This window comes from Tetrao urogallus (assembly GCF_951394365.1).
Source record: "Tetrao urogallus genome assembly, chromosome: 5".
Lineage (NCBI taxonomy): Eukaryota > Metazoa > Chordata > Aves > Galliformes > Phasianidae > Tetrao > Tetrao urogallus.
The window spans coordinates 7353326-7379727 of record NC_136818.1 but is presented as its reverse complement, the minus strand read 5'-3'; the positions used below and the strand labels follow the sequence as shown (position 1 = coordinate 7379727).

General features: G+C 42.2%; 1 protein-coding gene across 1 annotated transcript in view; it reads right to left on the bottom strand.

Moving 5' to 3' along the window:
* The window catches only part of LOC306946966 (BEN domain-containing protein 5-like), a gene marked incomplete at both ends in the record, with an annotated part of 850824 nt that overhangs the window by 55891 nt on the left and 768531 nt on the right, over positions 1-26402 (bottom strand). Inside the window, one exon of the mRNA XM_079536119.1 lies at positions 25800-25962. Within this exon, the coding sequence (XP_079392245.1) occupies positions 25800-25962 (163 nt within the window). The remainder of the gene's footprint in view (positions 1-25799; positions 25963-26402) is intronic.

Below are 26402 nucleotides of genomic sequence, written 5' to 3'. Positions count from 1 at the left end.
TTTTTCCCAGGCTACACAGGCTTACAAAGAATTGCAACTTCTGCAGGTCTACAGTATTTTCTATACTAGTATAAAAGCATAGGCTCCAGGAGCCATGGAATTATTTGAGGTTTCCCCAGCATTTATTTAAAAATGCAATTGGAGTTTCACAGTTGGAGAGAAAAACTTAATGTTGTAACAGAATGAAGCCCTAAAAATATACAAAAAAAAAAAAAAAAAAAAAAATCCATTTTAAAAGATTCCTATATACATCTGGCAATGCTGCATTCCAGCTTCAGCAATGCCCTTCCTTGTACTTCGAATTTTTCTTGCATGTACTTCCCCAGGGAAAAAGGAGAGAGAATTAAAAAAAAACAAAAAACACAACAGAAGAGGAAAACATAAATGTAAAAAGTTTGAAAACATTGAGGCGAGGATTAGGAGAAGATGCAGTGCCAGAAAGTGATTCATTTATAAAACCTGCCCCGACTGCCAGAGCCCCTTTGACTGAACACAGTCAGCACAAAAATGAGCCCATGTTGTATGCAATGAAAATGCCGATGAACGCCATTCCCTGTGCAATGGCTTTAAAATTGATTCGAGGGGTGAGGGAAGGTTTTGTTTCACCTTCCTTAGTGGGGAAGCCAGACAGAGCTTTAAGCTTTATTGACTCTGGTATTATAATCACAGTTGCTAGTCTTTCAACCTGTTCCAGAATTGGAGGGAGGTTTTCTTCTCTGTATGACTAGACACTGTAGCATGGTCGATTCTGTGCTGAATTGAAATTCATCAGAGCCTGCTTTGTCTCAACAGAGTAATAAAAGCCTAAAACGTTATTATGCATGAAATAGTTATGGAGCTTATGAAAGAAAGGGTTGGGTTTTTTTTCCCCCTTGTTGCAAAAAGGGGAAGAAAGGAGAATATCTGACGTGACCACAAGAAGAGAGCAAAAGATAAGCCTTTTATATAAAATTGGTTCTACCTACAAAAATGTGTAAATGAAGAAAAAGTACCAAATAGGTCTCAAAGAGGGAACCCAAATGATGCAATGAGAATGCTCAGTACAGGGAACTTGGCTGAAACCTGTCTCAGCTCATAGAGAATCTGGTGTTTAAATACAGCTACAGTTTGCATGCAGCTGTATTTACAGCTCTTTTCTTGATCTTCTATCATGAAACATGAGCAGGTACTCCAAGGCACAACAGAGCAAAACTCCATCCTTCCTGGCTCCATCTTGCACAGAATTATGCACCAGCTGTAAGAAGGTATCCCAAATAAAATATTTATGAAAGTTCCTCAAAGGCTTCGCAAGACGTGGATGCAGCCAAGTTATGACCAAGGGTGGGAGAAAACCACTGTAACAGGTGAAGACACTTTGATCTGTAGAGCCTCATCTCTCCCAGCCTAAGCACTGCTAGATGAACTCCTGTGGTGTGGACACAGGATTTCGTGCTGCTGCAGGCAGGCTGGGGGTGGTGCAGCAGCGTTAAATCTGGATGCACATCCATTGGAAAGGGGTCATCTAAGACAGGCATTTCAGGAGGAGGAGTGAACCCTCTGCAGCCTTTCTCTCTGAGTGTCTATTAGAGTTAATTAGCAATTAAGTAATTGAATTATACAAAAAAAAAAAAGCACAAAAGAGATACATATGCATAGATCAATATCAGCCACTAGTATGTCTTTCATATCTTTAGAGAAGCATACACAGAGAATATAAAAATACAGAAAGATGCTTCAACCCTGCTGAAATGGGTGGGGGGTTGGCTAATCCAGGGAGGCACCCAGCTGTGGGCACCCATCACACCGTGGTACTAACACCTGCATCAGGCTCCCCTGGTCCACTCAAATGCTTATAGGGGTTTGGAATTAAGAACGGGATCCCAAACACATGCTAAACAAACCCACGGTGTCCATGTTTCCATAAACAGCTCGATATAAAACACACTTTGTTTACCCCCCTGAAAAAGAGGCTCATGTAAGTGCCCAGTCTTCAGCTCCCTTGGATCCTCTCTGAGGGGGGCTTTCAAAGCAATAACTATTAAAACGTTACTGCCATTTGTCTAATGCAATTCTATGTTCTGCATCCATCTTTGGAGAGCTGACTTTCATTAACACTTCAAAAATAATTTAAGGTTTTCACGGTGAAGGTTAGAAACTTTTCACAGCTCAGAGCTAATAGCTCTGCTGTTTACATGCTATAATGTCTTGATAACCTTTTCAAACACACTGTGGCCGGCAGCTGGGACCTGTCCCTGCTATTTTTGTTCCCAGAATGTAACAGCAGAAATGCGATGACTTTGTGCCCCCGAAATGGTCACATTTCTTCTCTTTAGGCTTCTCTTCCATTACAGAACTATCAGAAAGGGCCTCACCTTTTCAAGGGGCTCCTGATGTACTGAAATACAGCCCTGGCCGTCCTTTCCTTAATGAAATGAAACAAGCTGATTGCCTCAATGGAAGCCCTGTTTCCAGTGAAGGCATAGGAGGAGGGCAGGCAATCTGCCTTTTCTATATGGGGGGGGGTCTTTGAGAGGGCAATGAACACACACAAACTATTTCTGGAAGAGTAAAGGTAGGATTCTTGCAAAACCCGTGCTGCAGCCCTCTTGCCTTGTTTTACTTTAGTTGGGTGCAGATTACAAATCCTTACTGAAGATAGGGCAGGGTGGCAAACAATAGCTGAGTGCTGTGGCATTCACAGGCTACAAAACGGAGTATCGAAAAGCAGAAATCTCACTTGCTCCAGACTCCTGCCCACACAACAGCTGGAATGGGGAGGTTGGGATGTAAGGATTATACTCTATCTGTATACATTTCTGAAAACATCACGCAAGACTAATTTCAGCATACTGCCCTTACTGGGCCAAACAGGGATCACATATAGACATTACGTGGAAATATTTGATCCCAAGGAGGGCTCCAAGAGGGGTTGTCTCTCTCCTAAACCTAGAAGAAAATAAATGCAGCTGCTGCAAACTTATAATGAGGGAAGGTCCTGAAGCTGAGAGCATGGGAACAGTCCATTCTTATTGAGTTGAAACATTAAGAGTCCTGGACAAGATGTAAAAACAAACAACTGAGACATGATCAACTCACTCAAATTTACAACAGACCAGAGGGCATGTCTCTGATGTCCCCTCTCTTTGCTGGATGCAGCCTTGGAGCAGTCATAAGCACCAATGAACATGTTTGCAAACAACAGGGTAAATAGGCCCTACCAGAAATCATTCTAATGATCACATTTCTCTGCCTGGACAGGGAAGAGAAAGGCAGAGGTCAGTCTGTGCCAGGCCCCCTGCAGTCTCTTGAATCTGTTCAGAGACTAGCTAAGGTGAAAGGAGGGCTACAAAAGTGCAGTGACTATGGGGGCACTGGCTGATACCACATAAAGCACCTGTTCCTGAGACATGGATCAGCACATGGAATCCTAGAGAACAAAATGGAAAGTACTTCTTGCTTCTATAAGCAAGCAGTGTGAAAACAAGTACAGCCTTCTAATCTATCTAACTCTATCCAAGTACTTTAATTTTTTGAAGTTGATAAGTGATGATGAAAACTTTTAAAAGATTCCTTGTCTTGGAAGGAGAGGAGAGTAAATCAAAGAGTAAGGGATATGCAATACAATTTATTGTGGCTTATTTAGGCAGCTTGGTTACATCCTCCATGGAAAGCTGCACATTCAGCAGAAATTTTGCAAGGAGTTAGTGTAGCAAATGAGAACAGATAGCAAGCAGGCTACAGAACAGCAAAAGAGAGCCATCGTTAATTAAGAGACCTAAATGATGAGACCTGCTGAATTAGGTCAGTGAATATGCCCCTTCCTGCTCTAGTTTTAGGTTGTGTAAATTACTTCAAGGGATGTCGTTTTCAGAGTTCCTGTAGTTGCCAGTGGGGCCATATAACGGACGTGAGAAAAGCAGCCAAGAAATATCCAACAATTTAGATCTAGTCTAGAACTGGGTCAACATACGGCAAAAGAAAATTAAAGTCAACAAATGCAAAGTAATGTTCATCGCCACACGATGCTTGGAACCCCTGCTGAGCCTAATTTATATAAATGGCTTAGAGAACCTGACTGAAAACTGGTTAAGCCTGCTGACAACACAAAACTGGGGAAGTGGACACAGAGGGGAAAGGAAAAAAAGCAAGCAAAGAAATTCTACAGAGTCCTTCGCTTTGCTAGGTAATTTGGAAAAGGTATGGCAAATAACCCTTAATGTTGACAAATGCAAAGGCAATACAATTTATTTGCGAGATCTCAGAACAAAATGGGAATTGCCTTGGGCTTCTGCAAGGGGAAACTAAAATGGCTACAGCAAGAAGAGAGCAGCCTTTTCTGAGGTAGACCAGGTGGCACACCACCTAACTCATTTTTAAGCTAAGAATGGGGTCAAGCTGAACAGTAAAAAGAAACAACATTCAGGTCACTTAAAGGTAAACAGAAAAGAGCATCAAAATGAACATACATCTGCTATTACAGCAAAGTCTTTAGCTGGCAAAAAAAACCTGTATTGGTAATATTCTGCCAAGCCTGAGCATAAGTAGGACCTTGATATAGGTGAATGCAGTAACCTTTGCATAAAGCAGAGGAAAAACAAAAACACAAGCTCCAAAATGAAAAACAAACCTCTGAGAGATGAGATTTTGGGGGAAACTTGTCTATTATCTCCAGATTATTTCCAATTCTGCCCACTCAAACATGTGCAAAAGAGGCTATTTCCCACACAATCAGGTCTTAAACTGTTTGCAGATGAGGAAGGGAGGGAATAATTTTGCAGAACTATCACGCAGATTCAAACACCACCCACTCCAGCACAGACAACTGACACAGCAGCATAGCGCAGGCTAGAGACATCGAGCCTATAAATGAAGCAGAATCAACTTATTATATAAATAAAACTTGCTAGACTGTCCTCCATCTTCAGGAGAAGCAATAAAAGATAACCCTTTGGAAGTCTATTGTTCAGTTTGGACATTAAAACCACACTGTACCAATGCTTTGACAAATACACTACACTGGTTGTGAAAAAGTGACTGACCTAGATACAACAAAGTGATACATATTGTAGTAGAGAAGTGGGCAGCAGGAAGACATATAGGACAAATGTGGGCTTTGAAAGGAAAGCATATGAGAACAAAATCAGAAAGGATCCTAAAAGGGGGGTGGGAATAAAAAATACAACACAAATGACATCACAAGTGCTGTAGTCAAGGAAACGAAAGTTTCATTTTTTTTCCCCTCCGTTCAGAGCAAGCAATCATGAAATGGACAAAAAGAGGAATTCAGAGCCACTCCCATTTTCTTTCCTGAGCATATACAACTTTCAAGGACAATGAAAAGAAGGTTTAGTCGGTACGGATTTGGGATCTAATATACACAAGTCTTGATTTTTTAGTGCTCAGTTTTGTAGAAATTCTGACTTTTGCACATGACTTCAATCAATGCATGTGGCATCAGGCCAGAAAACAATTTAGATTGTGAGAACTCCTTACCTGCCCTTCATTGGGCAGATTTTCAATCACCACCTACATGTTAGAATAATCTAACACTAAGTTAAATGCTTACAGTGTTATGACAGAGTAGCTGAACTCCATTTTGAGTTCATCTCATCTCCTTTGGCATAACAACAAAGAAGGTATTACGTTCCTTACCCTTAGCTGACCTCTGGATGACAGAACCTGCAGAATGGTAAAAAACTCCTCCTTCCACTCTCCAAGGTTTCTACTCCTCAGCTGGACAAACTTGAGAGAGCAATTAAGAGGAACTGCACATAAGCAAGCCTTCCAGCCTGCCCAAAGTGGCAGAGAAAGGTATTTTCCCTAACACAATTCAAATCACAAAGCAACAAGCTGGCCCACACCCAAAAAGAAGACAAAGGATGAATGTTATACATTGCACTTTACCATTAATTAACCAATGTATTTTAAAATCCTAACTTGCTTCACTACACTTAGGGTAACACAAGCAAGTTAACAGTCCCCACTTTTATAGACCACCCTCTCTGAAATGGATCCCAGTCATTTCCAAACATTCAAACAACACTGCACTTGGTCTTTTGCAACTCACTTATTATTTTCTTGACCCAGTGTCACATGTTTGGTCACAAGGGGATGCACATTCCTCTGCTGCAAATCACAAAACTGTAAAACACCCCTACAAAGCTTAGCCAAGCACTGGGGCCATCTGCCCTGTGCCAGAACATCAGAGGATCACAGCACCTGCATCAGCTCCATTCATCCCACAGCATTCTGAATCAGGAGATGGGAGGCAGTGCTACATTACCAGTGTGGGACTGGAGGAAGCACAGTGGGTCTACCCTCCTGTGTTCAGTTTCCATACAAAATCAAGTCTTGACTGCTCAAGAAAAAGTGCTCTGTTCACTGCTTGTAAATTAATTTCTTGCCTCCTCTGTAGAACAAGCTTAGAAAAAAATCTCCTTATTTCCTTTCAAGATATTGTACCTTCTTGCATTTTTGTGTTCTTTGCAGGTTCCTGTGACACTGAGTCAATGCTGTAAGTAACATTTAGATATTGAATTGCGAATGACAAGTAGATCAGTGGCTATTAAAAATGATGACCTGATGCTGCCTCTGGAACAGGAAGTCCTTGATGACCTGATTGCAAAAACTGGGTGGATGCTTCAGTGTTCTCTGCCTTATGTCTCCCAGTTTGCTTCAGTTTTAGTACTATTCAGTCAAACTCAATCGTCACTAAAAGCTTTATCAAAGTGCATAGCCTTGCCTGAGGTCAGACCAGTCAAGTCTTGAGCCTCATATGAACTATTCTGATGCATAGAAAATGTGTTTTTAACAATTCCAGCCTCTCCTAATAAACTGGCCTGTCTCTAAAGAACACTGATTTTGAAATAGAAATAACCTCCATCTATTATGGTCCGTGCTACAAATAACACCAGGAAGAATTTTTTTTTTTTTTTACCTTGTTCACTCATCTATTGAATCAAATTCCTTATGTCATGTTTTTGTTCATCTCATGCTGGCAGGACATGAAAACAAGTTTGGGTAGGTTTGTTGCCTAAATTTTCTGCTGCACACTAGCTGCCCAATGCAGCTACATTCTCTGCAGTGGATGAGTATGTTTATTCCCCATTTCAATACCATCTCTACCACTTTTCCTGTGGGGAAAACATCTTTTACTTAATATAACTCAATATATGTCAAACAAAATATTTCTTCATATGATATCTGTACATTTCAAAGCCGTTTTGGGGTGATGAAGCAATACCTCTCCCATTTTCATTCAGTTTTGTGAGTTTTCAGTTAAGCAGAAGCTTTGCCCAAGTGCCCAGCGTTGCCCTAGAAGGACCAGACCAGGCAAGCCCTGATCTCATGTGGAGGCCTTGCTCAGCACACTGGATTCCCTGTATACACTGATCACCTATGGAACTCCTTGCTGCCAAATATCAAGAATGGTACAAGCTCGTCAGCATTTAAGAGAACAGATGACAGAAGCAGACCTTGGAAACATGCTTTAGCTTGCGGATCAAGGGAGAACATGGGGCAAGCAATGACAGAATGACACGAGAGCCAGCAGGTGTAAGGGAAGACAGTTGACAAGAAGCTGACATTCTTGACTTGCAGGGTTTCTTCCATGAGGAAGGGATTTAATACATTTATTACCAACCAATTTACACAGAGAGACAGCAGCTACCCATGAGTCAGAAGGGAATCAAAGCAGGGGGAGGAAGGAGGTGAGAGGAAACTCGTCCCCACAACCGTCAGAAATACTTGATCTTCCTCAAAGCTTCCTTGCTAAAAGTATCCCTTCACTGCTTGCCCAAAGGCAACCATCATCAGCTCTAGTGCCCAAAACAATTAGACTCACACAATTTAAAGGCAGGTGGGAAAACACAGGAGAAAAGCACAGCAAAATGCTATTCCCTGTTGGCTTCTTAGTGGTGAGATGGGGCAGCAGAAGTGCTACAAGGAAAAGTGGGAGGGGACAAAGGGAACATGGATTATACAAAAGGCTAAAAAGGCTGAAGGTGTCTGCCTTGCTCATCTAACCTGCACGTCTCTCAAGCAAATGAGCAAAGTGCTGTCTGTACTGGTTTCCTGGTGGGCAGCAATGAAGGGAGGCAGACAAAGTGATATTTCTCTCTCTCTTGCCTTGAGCAGGTGCCAGCAGAAAGCTTTGGCAGCTGCTGAGTGTTGTGCTCTGGGATTTTCTGCAGCACAGAGTGTTGGTCTCGCTGCCGCAGTTGGATGACACCAGACCTGGTGGTGACAATGAGCCTTACAAGGAGAAGTGAAGGTGTAAAAACAAGATGAAATCCAGGCTGTGCTCTTTTGAAGGGAAGAAAGCATTTACTGACGTCAGAATCTGCAGCCAGTTCCATTTGAGATGTGCATCGTGCCCAAAATGAATTTGAAAGATCACAAATTCACCTGGAAGATTGATTTCATGGCCTGAGAATCAGAATATTAACTCTGTACAGCTCAACTTCAAAACAGGCCTGCTTTTCCCATTTGTGCTATTCTTCTGTGCTATTATTCTTCTGCCAAGGCAGGGCAAGCATTGTGTGCCAGCCCTCACAGCCCACCAGCATCTGAGAGGAACCAGAAAAGCAGTGCAAAGACTGGGGACCAGAGACATACAAGTGGTACAGTGGGAGGCCAGGGAGGAGGAAGTTGTAACCAAGGTGCCAAACTGATGTATGCTAAGTTTTCCACCATCCTCACAGCAAACAGACCAAACCATCCCTTGTGTGACACTGAGGACAAGACCCTGCTCTGTTCACTGCCTCTTCATGCTTGTTAAAAGGAAACATCCAAAATACATCCTGCAGGTGTGCACCATGCTCCATCCAATCCATCCAGCTGCTCCTATTTTTAGCCCAACTCAAAATTTCCACTGTCTGGAGCAAAGGAAAAGGCAATCAGCTCATGTAATGCCACAGAAAACATATGCAGAACCAAGTGCTAAAGCCAGTCAACAGGAGGATGAGTCCCGGACAGGCAGAGAGCCCTAGAGAGAATCACAGAATCACTCAAGTTGGAAAAGACCTCTAAGATCATCCATCCAGTCCAGCCATCCACCTACCAACAATATTGCCCACTAAACTGTGTCCCTAAGTGCCATATCTCCATGGTTCTTGAACACTTCCAGAGACGGTGACTCCACCACCTCAATGAACAGCCTGTGCCAATGCCCAACCACTCTTGGCAAAGAAACCTGAACCTCCCCTTATGCTATTTGAGGCAATTACCTCTTATCACAGTTACCTAGGAGGAAAGTGGACCCCCACCTCACCTCCTTCCAGGGCTTTGTAGAGAGATAAGGTCGTCCCTGAGCCTCCTTTTCTCCAGTCTGAACAATCCCAGTTCCCTCAGCCACTCCTCATCAGACCTGTACCCCAAGGAGAGGTCTTGGCTGTCTCCTTCTCCCCTCCAGCCTTCTCCAAAGCACCGAGCCCATCATGAAGTCACCATGGACAATACAGCAACCAGGGGTTGGAGCAGGGGCGGTGGCATTTGCAAAGGGACATACAGACAGCTTGGAGACAGACTCCCACCAGGATCTGGCCTTCTCGGGCTGTTTTACCCTGCAGTGGTTTCTGAAGCACGGCGTTTGCAAACTCACTCCCGCTGTCCCTGTGCCACAGCTCAGCTCTTCCGAGAGACAGGGAGCTGATTAGGTCTCTGCACCGCCTTCCTCAAACACTCTCCCTCCTCAGCTCATTTTCTGTTGATGCGCCCAGTGTGGTTTTCTAACTCCTGACAGGGTTAATTGGCAGGCCCAGTAGGGGAAATAAAATGTTTCAGCTCTGAGCTTGCTTTTTTTTTTTTGTCCTTGTTTGCTCATGAGGCTGTGGGAAGCGCTTGCTCCTGAAGGGTTAAGAAGCAAGCACAGCAGGCAGCTCGCTGCTCCAGATCTCTCCTTTTTATTCCTGGCCCCTCTTCAGGCTGCTCAGGTACGCATTAAGGCCACTACAGGGCCAGCACACAACCCCTGCTCCTCAGCCCCACACTTGTGGGCATGGAGGCCACAGGTGAGGGGTAGGAGGATGGGGCTGAGCTGTCAGATGGGCATGGCCACTGGAAGCCATTTTGGACCTGATGAAAAGAATGAAAGGCAAGGAGAGCTTGTGGCCCTTTTTCTCTTTCGCAAAGGCAGAGGCATCCTCACAGCTTCTCCTCTGATAGCACTCTCATTCCACATGCATTTCCATCAGTTTCTAGTGAAGATTTATTACTCTGAATGATTATGCTGTCAGCCAAATGAGTGGGGAGCAGGAATATTCTTTCTTCTTGCATTGCAGCCACTGTACCATTTGGCTCTCAGTGGAAGGAGCCAAGATGGTTTCATTCCCTTTTTCTTGCAAGTATTGTTTATTTGCAGCCTGACAGCATGTGGGAAAACCCACCAAGAATCGGAACCCCAGGGCATGGAGCTGGGTTATTATTCACCTATTTAAAACCTGAAAGAAGGGGGTGGTCAGGGAAGACTACAAGACAAAAGCTCCACATCAGCACTAGAGGCTGTCTTTTCCCCAGAGATTTTGCAGTCAAAAAAGGCATAAGAAGTGACTGAAACAGGTAAAGGTGTTTGCGAGGAAATAGAATTGGCAAAGAAGACAACAGTAGTTTCCATCCCACACTGAAAAAGCAGGCATGTTACACAAGATGGCCATTGCCAAGGAGATGAAGTGTGCATGGATACACAAATTGATCTTCCCAAGACCTAAGAGTTCAAGGTTTCTTTTTGCAGGTAAATTTTTTTGGGGAGGGGAGGTGTTTTTGTTTTTAATTTTCACTTCCTTGTAATAAGAATATTCCCCCATCATGTGAGAATGCATCTGCAGTAGTAACACCGTGTTATCCCTGGATGACAAGAACACAAACGCAAATACAAATAAAAAGAGAACACAACCGGTCCGATTTCGGCTCCTACCTGAGAGAAATGCAAGTGACAAACAGATTGTACCAAAAAAAAAAACGTCTCTCATGCTGGATTTCTGACATTACTGGGCAGATTATTAAAATGGTAATCAGTAAAAAGGGCAATTTCAATCAATCAACTTCATCTCCTAAAGAGAAGCCACAGGAGGGAGAGTGAAGGAGTCAGGAGATCTGGTTGTGCAGATTTAGGCAAATCACTTTGCTCTGTGTGCCTGTTCCCTTCTCCTTTTATCTCACCAGACTGTGTCCTAGCCCTGTGTCATTGTCTAGACAACATCATTCCTCCTCCTGTCCTGTGTTTTCATTCAAGAGGGCTGCCGGAGGAAAGGACAGGCAGAGCAAAGCACTAAGTCTGCGAGCTCTTCACAGAGCCACAAACAGAATTCAGATGCCTCGTAATGAGTAAGTGGTCAGGAATCCCTCTGGCAAAACGTACCTTTTTTCCTTCCTTACATGGGTCCGGCAAAGAACGACAATGTGCTATTCTGTTAGCAGCACCCTGTGTGCTGGAGTTGAAGGCACAGCCTACCTGGTGCACCGTGCGTGTCAGCACAACATCACTTCTGCTCTCAGTTTGCTTTGGCAAAGTTCAGGAAGTTGCACACACACATGCAATGTTAAAAAAACCTGCTATGATCACAAAGCTGAAAGCCTGCTAATCGTGAGATGCAAGAGGAAGACTGCGTGACTTGCCCAAGGCCTGGTAGAGTCAGTGACTGAGCTCACAGCTGAACACAGCTATTCCAAAAGCCAAAACCCTCCATACATACCAAACAGAAAGTTCCCAAATGCCCTGATCAAACAGGATATAAACCTCCTACCAGGATCAATGCAAACACAGCTCATCAGGAAAAGGATGTGTTTCTGGGTGAGCTGTTTCTACCAATAAGACTGGGGGTTTGGCATTCTCCCCACCAGGCTGCAGCAGGACTGCTGGGATGAGGTTCTCAAGGTGCCTGCACTGCACAGCACACGTGAGACATAAATATATCACACAAACTCTGTCCTTTTAGGTTCTTCTCTTTCTCTCCATATTCCCATGTCACTGTGCGTGTCACCCTGCAATACCAGGCTGTTTATCATCACTGAGAGCCTAGATTGGCCCTACTAGAGGAAAATCAAAGAAAGCAGCAGGGGCTGAGGTGTGATGGGAAGGAAGCAAATTCTTCCCTCTGAGAAGCATACGTACTTCTCCTCAGCTACCCCATACACACCCACACACAAGCACACATTTCAGGCTGCTCGCCTTCCCCCCACCAGTCGCTGCTTTCAGCCTGGCGAGTCCCTGCATTTCTTCCCTTTCTCTGCTCAGATTCGTGCCTCGTTTCTATGGATTTCTGTGTCAGCTCCCTCAAGGATATTCGCTGGAATGGACACATTTACGGGATGACTAACATTCTGAAAGCAGGTGGTGCTATTATAGTCATACAAAAGCCACCTATTTTTGCTGCCTTGCGCTGTCATCCTGTTATACCCTGCTTTGCTTTGTTATCATACCAACTTCTCAGCACCATTACTCTGGGTTGCTCCAGTTCTAGGGCTGTCTGCAGAGGACTGATAGAGGGACACCTTTGTTCCCAGCAGTGCAGGTTTGGTTCTCCCCAGCACAAAGAGACCTGAGAGTTTCTGGCTGTCATAATTCATTTGCTTCATAAATCTTGGGAACATATTGAAAGAAAAAAGTTCTGTGTGTGTACCTAATGCACACAAATTCATGTATATATTTTCCCATGCTGAGTAGTAGCTTTAAAATGAAATGTTAGAAGAGAAGTATGTTCTCTTTATCCTTCTTTCATACAAAGGATAATCCCTGTGAAAGCCATAAGGTAATTCTTGAGTACTACAAGTTATTTCCAGTGGTGTCTGTTCACATTAGCAACTGAAACATTTCAACTTGCCTTGGCTTGAGAACCCTTAGGTTGTTTCATATCTCAGATGTTGTTACGTGCCCTTACCTCGCTGCACTGTTGGTTTTAGTGTGGTAACAATGCAAGGGTCTGACCAAGAGCAGGATTTCTTTGTGCCAGGTGCTGTATAAAGCCACAGACTGTCTCTGCTCACACATCATTTAAGCACCCAGCACTGAGAACACAGGGAGAAACAGAGGCATGGAGTTAAAATAAAACTGCATGATTAGAAATCACATTTTCTGAACCTCAGTCCTGAGATCTCATTTAACTACCTAATAGCAAAGTGACCACGAAGAAGCAACATCAGCGAATGGCAGTTTTAAAGTGCATGTAATAGAGCAGGGAGAGCCTCAAGCAGACCAAAACCTCCAGAATCTCTTCTGTCCTTTTCACCTTGAAAGGACAAGCTGGATTTCTGTTTCCAGCTCGGTGCTTTGCAAAACCTGGCAATCCTGACTCCAGCTCCTTTCACTCCTCACAAACCCAGTGGAGGGCAGTGCAAGTTGTTTATGTGATTCTCAAACTGGCTTATGCCAATCTAGCTTGTGTGTGAAGGATCTGCATTCAGAGAGCCTACAATAAGTACAGAATTATTAATACAGCAATGTACTCAATAGCTGAGACTGTGCCTGTTACTGGGGGTGGGGGGGAAAGCCACTACCCTGCTGCTATAAAGGATCTAAATGAGAATCAGGCTCAGACTTGTTTCATAGTGTAAATGCCCTGACCTGTTGTTTCCTACTTTATAACACAAATTCAGCTATAATCAATTATAGCTTGAAATGCTCCTTAAATATAGAGAAAAATCCACAGCACATGCAAAGGCCCCTGACAGTCTGATGCAATAAAGCAGAGCAGGAAACTCCCTTTTCCTTTTAAAGGCTGAGTTTAAATCCTTCCACAGACAGATGCAGTTGCTGTGCTGTTTACTGCTAACCTTGAATTCACATTAACAAGTGCATCAAACTTTCCCTTCCCCTCGGAGTGCTCAGTGTAGGAACTCCTCTGACAGCAGCTGCACGTCCTCCTCTCTTCACATTTTATCATGGAGCATTCCCTCCTAATCAATACAGGTCAACTTGGGATCCCAGAGGGATCCACAGTGAAAACTATTGACATCAACAGGTCAAGAATAGACAATATATGATTTATATACAGCAGAGAGCAGAAAACATAAGCAGGAGAAGGATTCCAAATTCTCAGCTGGTGTAAATCAACACATCTCCAGATTTATACCAGCTAAAGACAAGGCAAGAAAACAAAACAAAAGAAAATAAGCATTCTTAATGACCTCAGACATGCAAACAAGACCTCATTATAGCACTGTCCCACTGAGATGCTGTGACACAGCCAGGATGGTACGACAGGGAGGCTTCCCACTGACCTTTATTCCTTGCCAAGGCCAGCCAGGACACAGAGTGGACAAAAAGGAAGAGAAAACCTGCTTTGTTCTTGATTTCAGCAACCATCAGATAAACGTCCCCTTCTCTTCAGTCGCGTGCCATTGAAGAACGAAACGTTTCACGCCAGAAGAGGGCACTTGAACTACAGGCAACACAATATGTGCTGCTGGTGCTGACCCAGGCAGGGATCTGGGGATGGGGAGAACACTTCTTTCAGCCCAATCTGGCTGCACTGTGATGTGCAAAGAGGCACCAGGGTCCTGGGCCTCTGCAGAGTCCTCTTCAGAGAGGGTCCTGAGCGCTTGTCCTCGCTACTTGTGCTGCCTTGACCTTGCTGAAGGTACACTCACCATGCAAAGACCTTGTGCCTGTGCTCTAGGGTCATGCAGGCTCTGCATGGGGCCAGGTCTATTTTGAAATAGCAATTAATTGCCCCACCTACAATGCATGAAATTATATCCTGTCCCTGTTCTTGCTTTTATTCCAGTAAAATGGATTATGTGCCTAGTGAAATTCTCCCTACGATGGAGTTTTTTACAGCAGGGCTCCCTCTCCTGCCCCAAAATACAATCATAGAACCACGAAGGTTGAAAAAGACCTCTGAGATCATCCAGTCCGATTGTCCACCTATCTCCAGTATTTCCCACTAAACCATGTCCCTCAGTGCAACAAGACCTTCTGGTGCATAATAACATCTAAACTCCATCCAGTTTTTTTCCCTATCACATTCCTTAGTTGAGTCTCTCTTTTGCTCAGCTACCTACTTTTAGAAATCTTGTCCAAACTGAGAACTGTTTCTTTGCCAGTTTTGGCTGACACCAAAAAAATCAACTCAGTGGGATCAGTGTATATGACATACACACACTGGTTGCCCATCAAAAGGGCCCTGAAGACAAAGACTGCCTTTTTCCAATTGTACCAGCTGCTTCAATACAAGGCTGATCTCCTTACAAACCTTACTTGTAGGAGCACATACATGGGTATACAACCCTCCAAACATATTTTGTCTCCTTGAAAAAATCTTGCCAGCAACACAAATTTCAGACATTATGCAAAAACAAAAAACAAACAAACAAAAAAAAAAAAAGAAACCAAAAAACCTGAATCATAGGCAAGAAAGACCAGAAGAGATGAAGAAAAGCAAACAGAATGATACAACAAGTCTGAGAAGTTATGTCTGCCTTGGAGAATTTTGTTTCTTTTCTGTGGTGTTCCCTATGATGAATCTCAAGCCACTTTTTTTTCTTTGAGGTAAAACTAGCACGGAGTAACAGCTAACATATCTGAACCAGTCCATAAACTCCCATTCCATCTATCTGTACCACCTAATTCTCAGTGTCTCTCCCAGAGTGGCTAGTCCTCTGCATCTCCAAAGTTTCCAGACACATAAATAAACCAAGCACGGATAAACTGGGACTAAAGATCTGTTTCTCAGAGGAATCTGGCAGCTGCCTCAGTTTATTGGCAGTTCATTTATCATCTCAAGAAAAATATTGATGGTTCTGGAGACACAGGTCCTTTCTGCATCCTGGTTGAAGGAAGGCTGCCCTTCTAGGCAGGCTTTGGAAAGAAAGTCAATGCAACAAATTCTACTTGGCAGACACATGAAGGATGTGATGCAAACAGGAATCATTAAGAGAGGAAGAAGGGGCACTAGGATGATAACTCTATTGGCCCAAGGAGGGCCCAACCTCACATACCTCATGGATATCACAGCAAGAATATGAGAATGTGCAACTCCTAACTAACAAAATCATAGGCTGCTTCTCAAAGTGAGTTATTACTGCTACACAGTTCAAAACAAGGAGTTTGAAGCCGTATTCTGCCACCAGGACCAACCACATATCAGACCTTGGAAAAATCCAAAGAAAAATATCACTTTACGCATGTCCTCCAACACTGTTTCAGCCAACTATCTGCAGAAACTTGTTCAATGTGAGCTTTTGCTACATGCAACAATCTACTGCCTGCAGATCCCTCTTTGCTACACAAGAGATCTCAAGTAGCCAACCTGCAAGCTGGAATTCGGAAGGTCTGGGAAATGAAGAAAGGATAAATGGGCTGTTCCCTATCATTTGGTCTTTTTTTTGGCATCAGATGACAGCTTCTGGTTTAATAAAAGTTGCTTGGTTTTAGAGAAAGAAATAACTGGTCTGACAGAACCATACATGCAAACTGACTGTGAGAGTATGTAATCCAGGAGTTGATTTGCTGAGAAAGAGTGATGCACACCAACCATAATGACTGAAAATACAGTATTTGGGATGTTGCTTTAAAACAGTAAATTTCAAAAGCCCTGTATTCCCTCAGCAGTGGTTGATTCCTGGGCTCTCTTCACCAGACTGCCAAAACTCCAGCCTATGATCAACAGAAATTAAATTATCTTAACAGACTTTGAATCCCTCTCAAGTTTAGGAAATGGGAGAGTACAGCAGAACACACACAGATGGACATGAGGAAGTGGACACGTAATGATTGCAGTGTGTACTCTGAACCTGAAAACCATATCTCTTATGTTGGTGCTTGTATCTTTATCCTGAGCACAAGCAATAATCGCAATGTACAGCAAATACAGACCCTGCTGTTGGAGTCACTGGAGTTGATTCTCCATTGCTTAGCAACTCATGTGGTTGTGGATACCTGGAAAGAAAGTGCTAAGACAATATATCAACTCCAGAAATGAAAGAATGACTTTGATCTAGAAATGTTCCTTCACTCACAGTGTATAGGATAAGTACTCAGAGAATAACTATGTTGGCTAGGAGACTTCAAATATGAAAAAATGAGGACTGAGCCCCATGGGGAAAGCAGATGGCATCAATGCCACTTCTGGTGTAGCAATTAGGAGTCATAAAAATAACATTTGCAGGTAGTAGGCTTAAAACAAACAAGACAGTGCTAAGCTGTGGAAATCCCTGGCAAGGAGTGCTGTGGATACTAAACATTTACAGAGGTTCATTGGAGACATCCATTTGAGTGTTCCTACAGATGATAATCAAAATCCCTAGGTCTGGTATTCCAAACCACTAATTGCTCAAAGCAATTCTCAAAGGGAGAATATTCGGGGGAAGCATCATTATTTGCTTATTCTATTATTATATTCTCAGGCATCTGCTTTTGGCCTCTGTCAGAGACAAGACACAGCAGAGGACTGATTTGGATCTGAGCTGATTCTGGGCTGTTCTGTTATGAGATGAGACATGAGAGAATCAGCTCCTCCTGCTCTTACAGAAACACAAAGGTGACTCTCCTGAATATTACTTCAAAGCTGCAGGTTATCTTTACATTATCTTTACTTTCTGACTGAGGCACATTCAGACTTTCCTGATGTGAACCCTGGGCAAAGTGTCAGGGTTCTTGGTTGCAAGAAAAGCTGTTGGCTTGGGGTGACTACGTAGTGGCATTGGCTTAATGTGTATTCATTTCACCCATGCACTCTACCTGCCAGGCTTTTCGCCCCTTTCAACAGTAGCTTGATGGAGAAGGGGCATCTGCTTCTCAGGATACAATGACATATCCTTTGCTAAGGATTTCAGTGATATTAGGGATAAAAATTTGTAGAGAAAAGGAAAGCAAAGGGAAGTCTTTCCTCATCAATAACAGGCAATGAAGGCAGTGAGATGTGGGATCTGTTTCCTTGACTATCATGCCTACTGTCTTCCTCTGGTTTCTAACAATAGAGATGCAGCTGTCCCTACGAGGGAGATTAATTTTGGTCTCTGTACTCATTCAGGCAGCTATTTGTCATGAAACTTGTAGGAACGTAATATCTCTGAGACCTTCATCACTGTCAAATTCAGTTGCAATTGGTCAAGCAACTGAGACAGACATACACATACAGCAAGACACTAATTTCTTTGCTGAGTTCCCTAAAACATATCTCTGATTCCCTTTCAGGAAATTGGTATGAGGAACTAAGGAAGTAGTAGTAAAAAATAGCCTCTGCTCCTGCCCTAGAATTCCCTTCAATCACAAAAAAAAAAAAAAAAAAAAACAACCCTGCTGAGCCTCTAGGTGGAAAAAATATAAAAGAAAGAAGCAATAGTTTCACTGAAAGAAAGCACACAGTGGGTAAGAAACAGAAATTGGGTGTGTCTGAACAATGAAACACCACTTGTGAAAAATCAGATGAGACAACAAGAAGTCATGGAGGCACTGCTGCAACAAGGCGCAGTGGTAATGACCTAAAGTCACAAACAAGATGGACCAGCAGAGGGCAAGATACCCAGACAGAAGCAGAAAAGATAACAAACATGGAGACACACAACCACCATTACGGGCTGGCAGGAAAGCACACAGGTCTATCGAAGAGACATTACAATTTTTTCTGTTTATTGCTTTTTGAAAAACGCCTCACTTTGATTATCTTTTTCTTATTCCCATTGACATTTGGGAAAGCTCCAAAGCACATCACTGGCGGAAGCCCTCTCCCAACTTCAATCTTCAACCCACAGATGTTACTCTTTAGTCATATTAAGCACTCCCCTCAGACATTTCCAACAAATCGTTAATATCTTTTAAGCCTTGCTCTCCATTGCCTTTCAGATTAGCCTTGCCCTTTCCTTTGCACTTAAGTTTAGCAAGTGTTACTAATAGGAATTTAACATTTACCAAAGAATTATTTTAACTACATGCCTAATAGCATTTGTGTAGCATTCTGAATACCCAAGAGCCTCACTATCAGTTCCATATGCTTAGTTTTGTCAAAGTTGCTGATAAGACAATGGAAAAATACAAGTTTACAGAAAAGCCAGTCCAGAAGAGAAACGTTCAAGACCTTGATCCAGTTCCAAAAGGGATAGCAGTGCCTAGAGGGAGCTTTCCTTTTGTTTATATTAGCCACAAGTCTTCAATCCCTTATGTAAATCAACCTCCTAACCATTCAGTTAGGAGAAAGCATCACTTGTGCCTGGATGAAGTTATTTTCTCCCATGGGTAAAAGAAATAGTAGTGAAAAAAATGTAGAAATATTTATTACTAACAGGCAAATGATTTTTTTATGCCACCAACAAAAACATTTTGAATTATAGAGATTTGTGCACTAGTTTAGCTGGTCTTATAGCAACCACAAGTCATTGATAGCTCAGATGGAAAGCACTGGGGAGGATTTCAATCAGTGAAGCCTCAGTGCCAGTCTGGCATGAGTTAGCATGCAGTCTCTCAAGAGAAACCCCAAAGGCTGAATTAGATACAAGATCATTTTTGGAGTTGGGCTTCTTCATCTTGGCTGGCTAATATGTATCAGACTTCTCATGTCAATGGATACAGCCCTACCTGGGCCAAAGAGCACATTCTCTGCCAGCACAGAATAGAACACAGCTGGCCGAAAGTAGGGTCACTATTTGCACGTGTGCTTCTGTAAGATGCTTCTCCTCTTAATGTCCACAAGGTCCCTATTCCCACCTAGGTTTGAAAATACTGAGAGCTCTCAAGTCTGACCTGCTCACCTTCCTTCCCCCCAGAAAGCCATGTGAATGCTTACTGAACAGAAGGTATGCAGAGCACCCAGACGAGGGGAGAAATGGACCAAGTTTGTAAGACCACTCTGAATACAGTTGCTACCTGCAAGATTGTTTCCCATCCACATGCGTGGAATTTGATGGCTGGCTCCCAGCCAAAAAGAAACAGGAATAATATGGTTAAATCCTCAGGAAATGCTTTGAAGATACCTTCCACGGCTGATATTCTATACTACTGAAAAAAATATACCTTTCTCTAAAAGAAAAAAAAAAAAATCCTCACCTTTGTAACACTTTGCACTTTTATAGTATCTCTCATCTGAGGCTATCAAAGCACTTTGGGATACACATGCTCAGAAATCCATTGCAAAAATTACAGATATTCCTAATCCGACTGTAGTCACTTGCCTTAATTTCCATTCCTTTACTGACACTCCCAGATGGTGTCTGCATAGATTGATACAATCAATGCTACAGGCAACGAGATAAACAAACCTACATCCAAACATACCCTCCCTCACCCCCCCCAACTCCTCCTCTTAAATTATTTCTCTACAGCACTGTCCACTGTATCGAACTCTACAGAGGAAAGAGGTGTGAATACAGCAACACCGCACAATGCTTTTCAATTTGGTTACACTGCACTTCATTAAACAGACTTTGTCCTTTTCTTAATTTTCTTTGATCAGGTTCCCCTGTACATACCTGATATGAACAAACACACAGATTCCTTCTGGGTATGAGCCAACAGCTGCAACCCTGAAAAATATCAGCTTCTTATATCATTAACTGAGTTTCCATGGTGCCCTGGGGCAGAGATATTGATGCTTGACAGCATTATCACTATAAAGTAACTTTACAACTCTATAATTTAACTCTATGCTTCCAGTAATATTAAGAGCATTTGAAATTGTGGCTGTAAACCTTGACACTCTTTCACACAGACTGGGGATTTGAAAGAGGATTTTGTTTTCTTTCCTCAAAGACAGCCGAAAACATGGCATTGAGAAAGAATCAAATACTGATGATGTGCAAGGAGGTCACTCTTAGGGAAATCTCTGCAGAATCAGGATTAATGCTATTTTTTTTTTCTTTTTCTTTTTTTTTTTCTTTTCTGCAACACACAGAAAGGAGCCTGTTTTCTAGGAGCTTAACAGAAGAAGTATAAAGAAGAAGACCTCTGGAGGACTTTTTCTGACTATACGCCTGACTTAGAAATCATCTTGGCAACAAGTTCTAACTCGAGTTCAAACATAAGCCACGCTGGGTAACCTCTGAGGAGCTCCCTTGGATTTATCAGCATAGCCTTGCATATCTCACTGGCTTTTGCTAGTAGTGTTGACTTTACTGGGTGGGAATGAACCTGCAAGGGCTATAATCTGGCACACGAGGATCTTCTAAGGATAGCACTAACACAGCTGCGAGGATCAAGGCAGGCAGCTGCTAAAAAAGAAAAAAGCTACAAATAGCCAAATACATTGCCCTAAAGGACTAGCAGATAGATGAAGCTCTATAAGTTATAGATGATTTTACTATAATTGTTGTTTGCGTACAGATTTCTTTTCTGCTGGACAGGCACTCAGTGAGATCCAAGTACTCTATAAGGAGAATCTGCATATAAGCAAATGACTCTTTTCTCTAGAGGATTTAACTTCTGACGTCCCCAGAGGTCAAGCAGCAAGCTGGTAGCCTGGAGAATAAGAGTAAAGCCAACTGGGTCCCAGCTGTCTCAATGGTCCAAGATTCAATTACCTGTTAGACACGTCAAGAGACTCCAACCAATCCAAGCTGTCATTCTGCATGTGCTGACAAGCGTGCATACAAGATGTAGCCACAAAGGCATCTTTTACGTCCATAAACATAGGAGTTCAGCAGTGCAACTGTACCCTGTTTAATGAATACAAAGCTTCCAGTTCAATATATACAGTGAAATGGCAAAAACAAGTCATAAATACCTTTACAAATCTGTTCAGCTGCAGCATTAAAGTATCAAGCTCTTATCTCAGCTGTTTGTAATGGGATAACAGCAATAATGTCCATTTCTTCTTCAAATGTGACTTCCAAAGCATAGCTTTGTTTTGTTTCTTTTAAACAAAAGAAGTATCATTGAATCCCTTGTATATACTGAGGATACTACATCAAAGAAGTAAACTGATGTACTTAGAAAAGCCATACAAAGGAGAACTATTCCATCAGGCCCTGGTACAGGGTTCCAGTCTCCTGCTCCACTCAGAAGTGATGCCAACAGTAAATCTATATAAATAGATGATTAAAGACCTGTCTTTGGGTGGGACCTCTCCTATCTAGGGAAAGCTTACCATAAAAATAATACACAATGAAGCCAAGGACACACTGATAATTTGTGGCACCCACTCATCTTGATTATTCTCCCTACAGCTACCAGGCTACAGTCACACCAGTTCTTGCCTTGCCTCCATCATTTCTGTCTGCTACTTCTTGGCAAGGCTCAGGAGGAGTGAAACCTTTTATGCTCTCTTATGGGATGCCTGCTGTGCAGCAGGGATCCAGTTCAAACGCTCTAAAAAAAAATGAACCCAATAGATGTGAAAACTGTTGATGCGAGGCTCCTTTAGTGGCCACTCTTAGGTCAGGCTGTGACAGCTGCTGATCAGTGGCTATTGAGGAAAGCAATTCTGGGTGTGCTATCAGCAGCGCTCAGAGTCCTGCAGCTGCAGATTCATCCTTCCTCCCCCTCTTTTATCCTTTGCTCCCTGCCCAGCTATGAAGCTGTTGTGTACCTAAGACAGCCCAGCAGCTGAGCTTCTGGGGGTGAATGCTACGGAACAGTTTACATGCCTCGTGTCATAAGCCCAATAAATACCTAGTAAAACATGGTATTTAATGGAAGCATATCAGCTCATGTTAAAGCTTCTTTACCTTGTGCTGAGCAAACTGTTGCTATGCTGCCTTTTTAATCAGTTACCACCAAATGTGTGTGTGTGTGAGAAGGGTTTTAAACATTCCTCTGTCCATTTACTTCCACACAACAAACTGACAAGCTTACAATCCTCTTATTATGGCTTTGAAACACAGCACATTCACTGTTATCTACAGCATGCTATCACAGGATATTCTGTGGAGCCAGGCTTATAGAACATATCCCTAATGTTTCTTGTAAACCAGGTACATATCAGTTAGGCACACCACCAGGTACATATGAACCTCTGAAAGAATGTATAACAGGATGTTCAGGAAGTTACACCCGATGCAATATTCTCATAGTGCAAAGCACAAGAGGCACTCCAGCAAATATCACTGATATAATGCTAATTGATGCCTGAGACATTCATGTAACCACATTAGCTCTTTTTATTTTAGAAGAGAACAGAAATTCAGTGCTCCACAGAATGTTGTTATCCCATCACAGAGATCCCAAGACATAAACCCTCTGCACAGACTGATGGAAGGTCCTTCACTCCCAGATTTCCTTTAAAGTGAATTCTGCTCTTTGCTTTTATAGAACAAACCAGATGTAATACCCTAAATGCTGAATCTTTGAGGTACAATTCTGACAACATCAGAATTCAAATAGTGCTGTTGCATTGAACGCCTGTCTCCCATTTTCTTGTATGTAAGCTGTTTATCCATTTATTTCAAGAATTACTGTACTTCAGCCATGCAAGTCTGAACAAAATGCATAATCTTATCCATAATCTTATCCATAATCTTATGTTTCTATAATAGAAACAGATCTAATACAGACTCATGTAGAGGTTGTAATGTAGCTCCTAACCCCCAAGAACACAAAAAAATTAAAAAAAAAACATACACTTTTACAATGTCATGAAAGGGGGGTGGTACTTTCATCTTATTTGCCTTGAATGCTGTAAAGGAAAGGTTGACAGGTAGAATTACATGCCACCAGTGCAAACAGAAGACTATTCACAGTTTATTCAGCTTTCTCACCTGTCAGATGGGTTTATTTCTACCAGGCAACTCTAGAAAAATGTTAGGCTAGATGAATATTTTTGTAGATTCTCATTGAGCCAGTGTAGCTCACTTCTGAATATGGGGTATGGTCTCTGTAGTCTCTGTTCAAGACAGTGAGTTGCATAAATTCTGTGAGTTGCCTAATGTGGAAGTTGAATCACAACCTGTAATTTTGAGGAAATTTGAGCAATTCCAGCCATCCTGATCCAAGTTCTATGAAAAACAACAACAAAACAAAAACCGACAAAAAAAAAAACAAACAACAAACCAACAAGCAAAAAAAAACCAAAAAAAAAACCAAACCAAAACAAAACAAAAAAACCCAACATCAAAACAACTACAATAGCAAAAAAACAAAAACAACAACAACAACCTCACAAACCAGTAACATCACTATGGAATGTTCATCATAAGAAATAATAATTTTTAAGAAGTCCTAAGAGATAAGTCTTTGAAGGTAGATTTCCTGAATACTTTCCCTACCAGTTCACAGTATTTGGGCTTGCTACATTTTCTTCATTTATTTGCTTGACTTGCTGTCTGCATATAGTTAGATAGTTAACAGAAGCACGCCTGTCCTTGGAGGCCAATGTGAGTTGACTAGCTGTGCCTTTGGTTCAGGTCCATTAAAAAATCTGAGCATTAATTAATCACTGACTTGCAAATAGCTTGGAAGAGTTGTTCAGGCTAAATGGGAACGTTCTGCAATTGTTTTACTCTTGGTTACAGTCACTTCTGTGTGATGAAAACGTCTCCCTTGCCAGGATATAGCATGCATAAATCCAAGCACTCCTGTGCTAGAGCAGACAGGACCAGAGTCTGCATCAAGCAGCTCCTTTTCTTTCTTTAACTAGGAAACTGCACACTTGAGGAAGAGCTGTCATAAGTAGCCCTCCTGAATCCCATTGTAAAAGCAATAATAAAATCTACCAGGGCAAAATGACAGCAAAGCATATGACATGGGTAGACAGCCTTCTGGAATCCTTCTGGAAAAAGAAACTAAGCCAGGATGACCTGCAGGTCATCAAGAAAAACATACTCAAGGGAATCATGATCACATTTGTATAGGGACTCTTCCCACTCCTCGCTGCAAAAGCTATTCTTGATACATAAGAGGATAAATAAGCAGTTGTCAGTACAAAGAGTGCTAAGTGAGGAGGAAAATAAGAAGTGAAAATGAGGCACATGTCTTACAAGGCCAAAATACCAACATAAGGAAATAAATATCTAAACCAACATGAAAATTTTGTCCTCAGTGGCAACATGCAGGAGTAATAATCAAAATGACTGGAAAAAAGGACTTTGTATTCCAAATGCTCAAGACTTCAAATTCACCTTAACACATTCGGTCTCCTCTCCCAGATTTTACCTTCCATTCCAAAAGCTAAATCAAAGAACAACCATGCAAATGATTCACAATTATTTTCCAAAAGCTGCCAAGATAGAATGACAAAATGAAATAAGATATTCAGGCTTCAAGTATAGGCAATGGTTATTTGATTGAGGACCATTAAAAAAAAAAGAAAGATAAAAACAGGTCACAAGACCACAATTCTATAAACTGTTGGATACAGTGAGATAGCCAGATGGATACGTGCCTTTTCAACAGTGAGACATCGCACCTACAAGTCCTCAAAAATGGGGACAACTTTGTCAGCTTTATTTGTAGAGCTCGCTTTCCATTTCTTTGTCAACCAGTATTAAAGATCTGGCCCTGAGGCAGCTGCAGAACCTAATGAACCCTTTATAGAGCCTTTTGGCAGCAGTTCAAAGGCAGAGAAGTTATTTTAACTCAGTACCAAAGATGCACTTTCAACTTGCTATTAAAACAATAATACAAATGCAGGTATAATGAGAGAATAAGGAGAGAAATGAAGAAAGAAATAGAAGATTGTGGAAAGGAATGGATCAGAGGCTCTCCAGGACTTGTTTCCATAGTAAGTGTGTGAGACAATCTCCTACAAGAGGGAAATGGTTTATTTGATCTAATGCGCCTTTCTCTTCTTGAATTTCCATAGTATGGAGAATCAATATGAGGGAAATTAAAGCATCAGGAGCAGACTCACATTTCCACTTGTGTGTCCCTATCTCAGCAAACTCTTATTGAGATAGAAGTATTTACCTTAAGTGCTCAGTTCACGTGCTCTGCAAGAAGAGGCAGGATTTCAAAAGGATACATGCTTCTTCTGTGTAAGGGACAGCAGCAGTAGTTGCACCCACGATGTAGCTGTAGAATGAGACTTCCAGGGTGTAGCAGTAGGACGTATCATTTAACAGCCCACCAAGAAAACGCCGGCCTGTCCCTGCTTTCACAGCATCTCGATTGAAGGATGTACTGGACTGCCAGGGAAAGAACAGAGACATGAAGGGAGTTCATGAGTGGAACAAGGAAAGGGTTGGGAAGCAGACTGTTAAAATAGAAAACAGTGAAATTCACATTGCCAAATCTCAATTACGTTATTTGAGACTGTAATATTTTTTCAGTGGTGGCCTGGAGAGACTATTAATGGAAATACGATTCTGGCACACAGAACTATAAATAAGGCCTTGCAAACTTTCACAAAATTAATCTCAGTTCACAAGTAAGATTACCTTTTCTTTTCCCCTTGTGGATAACACTTAGAGAAAGCCTGTTGCATGTATGAGCTGAAAAAGAACACTTTAGATCCATCATTTCAAATGCTAAGCCATAAACACTATTTGGATATTGGGTTTCTTCTTTCTACTGCAATTCTCCTATACCTCAGCCATTCTCACCAGCCTGGAAGCTTTAAGCAAAG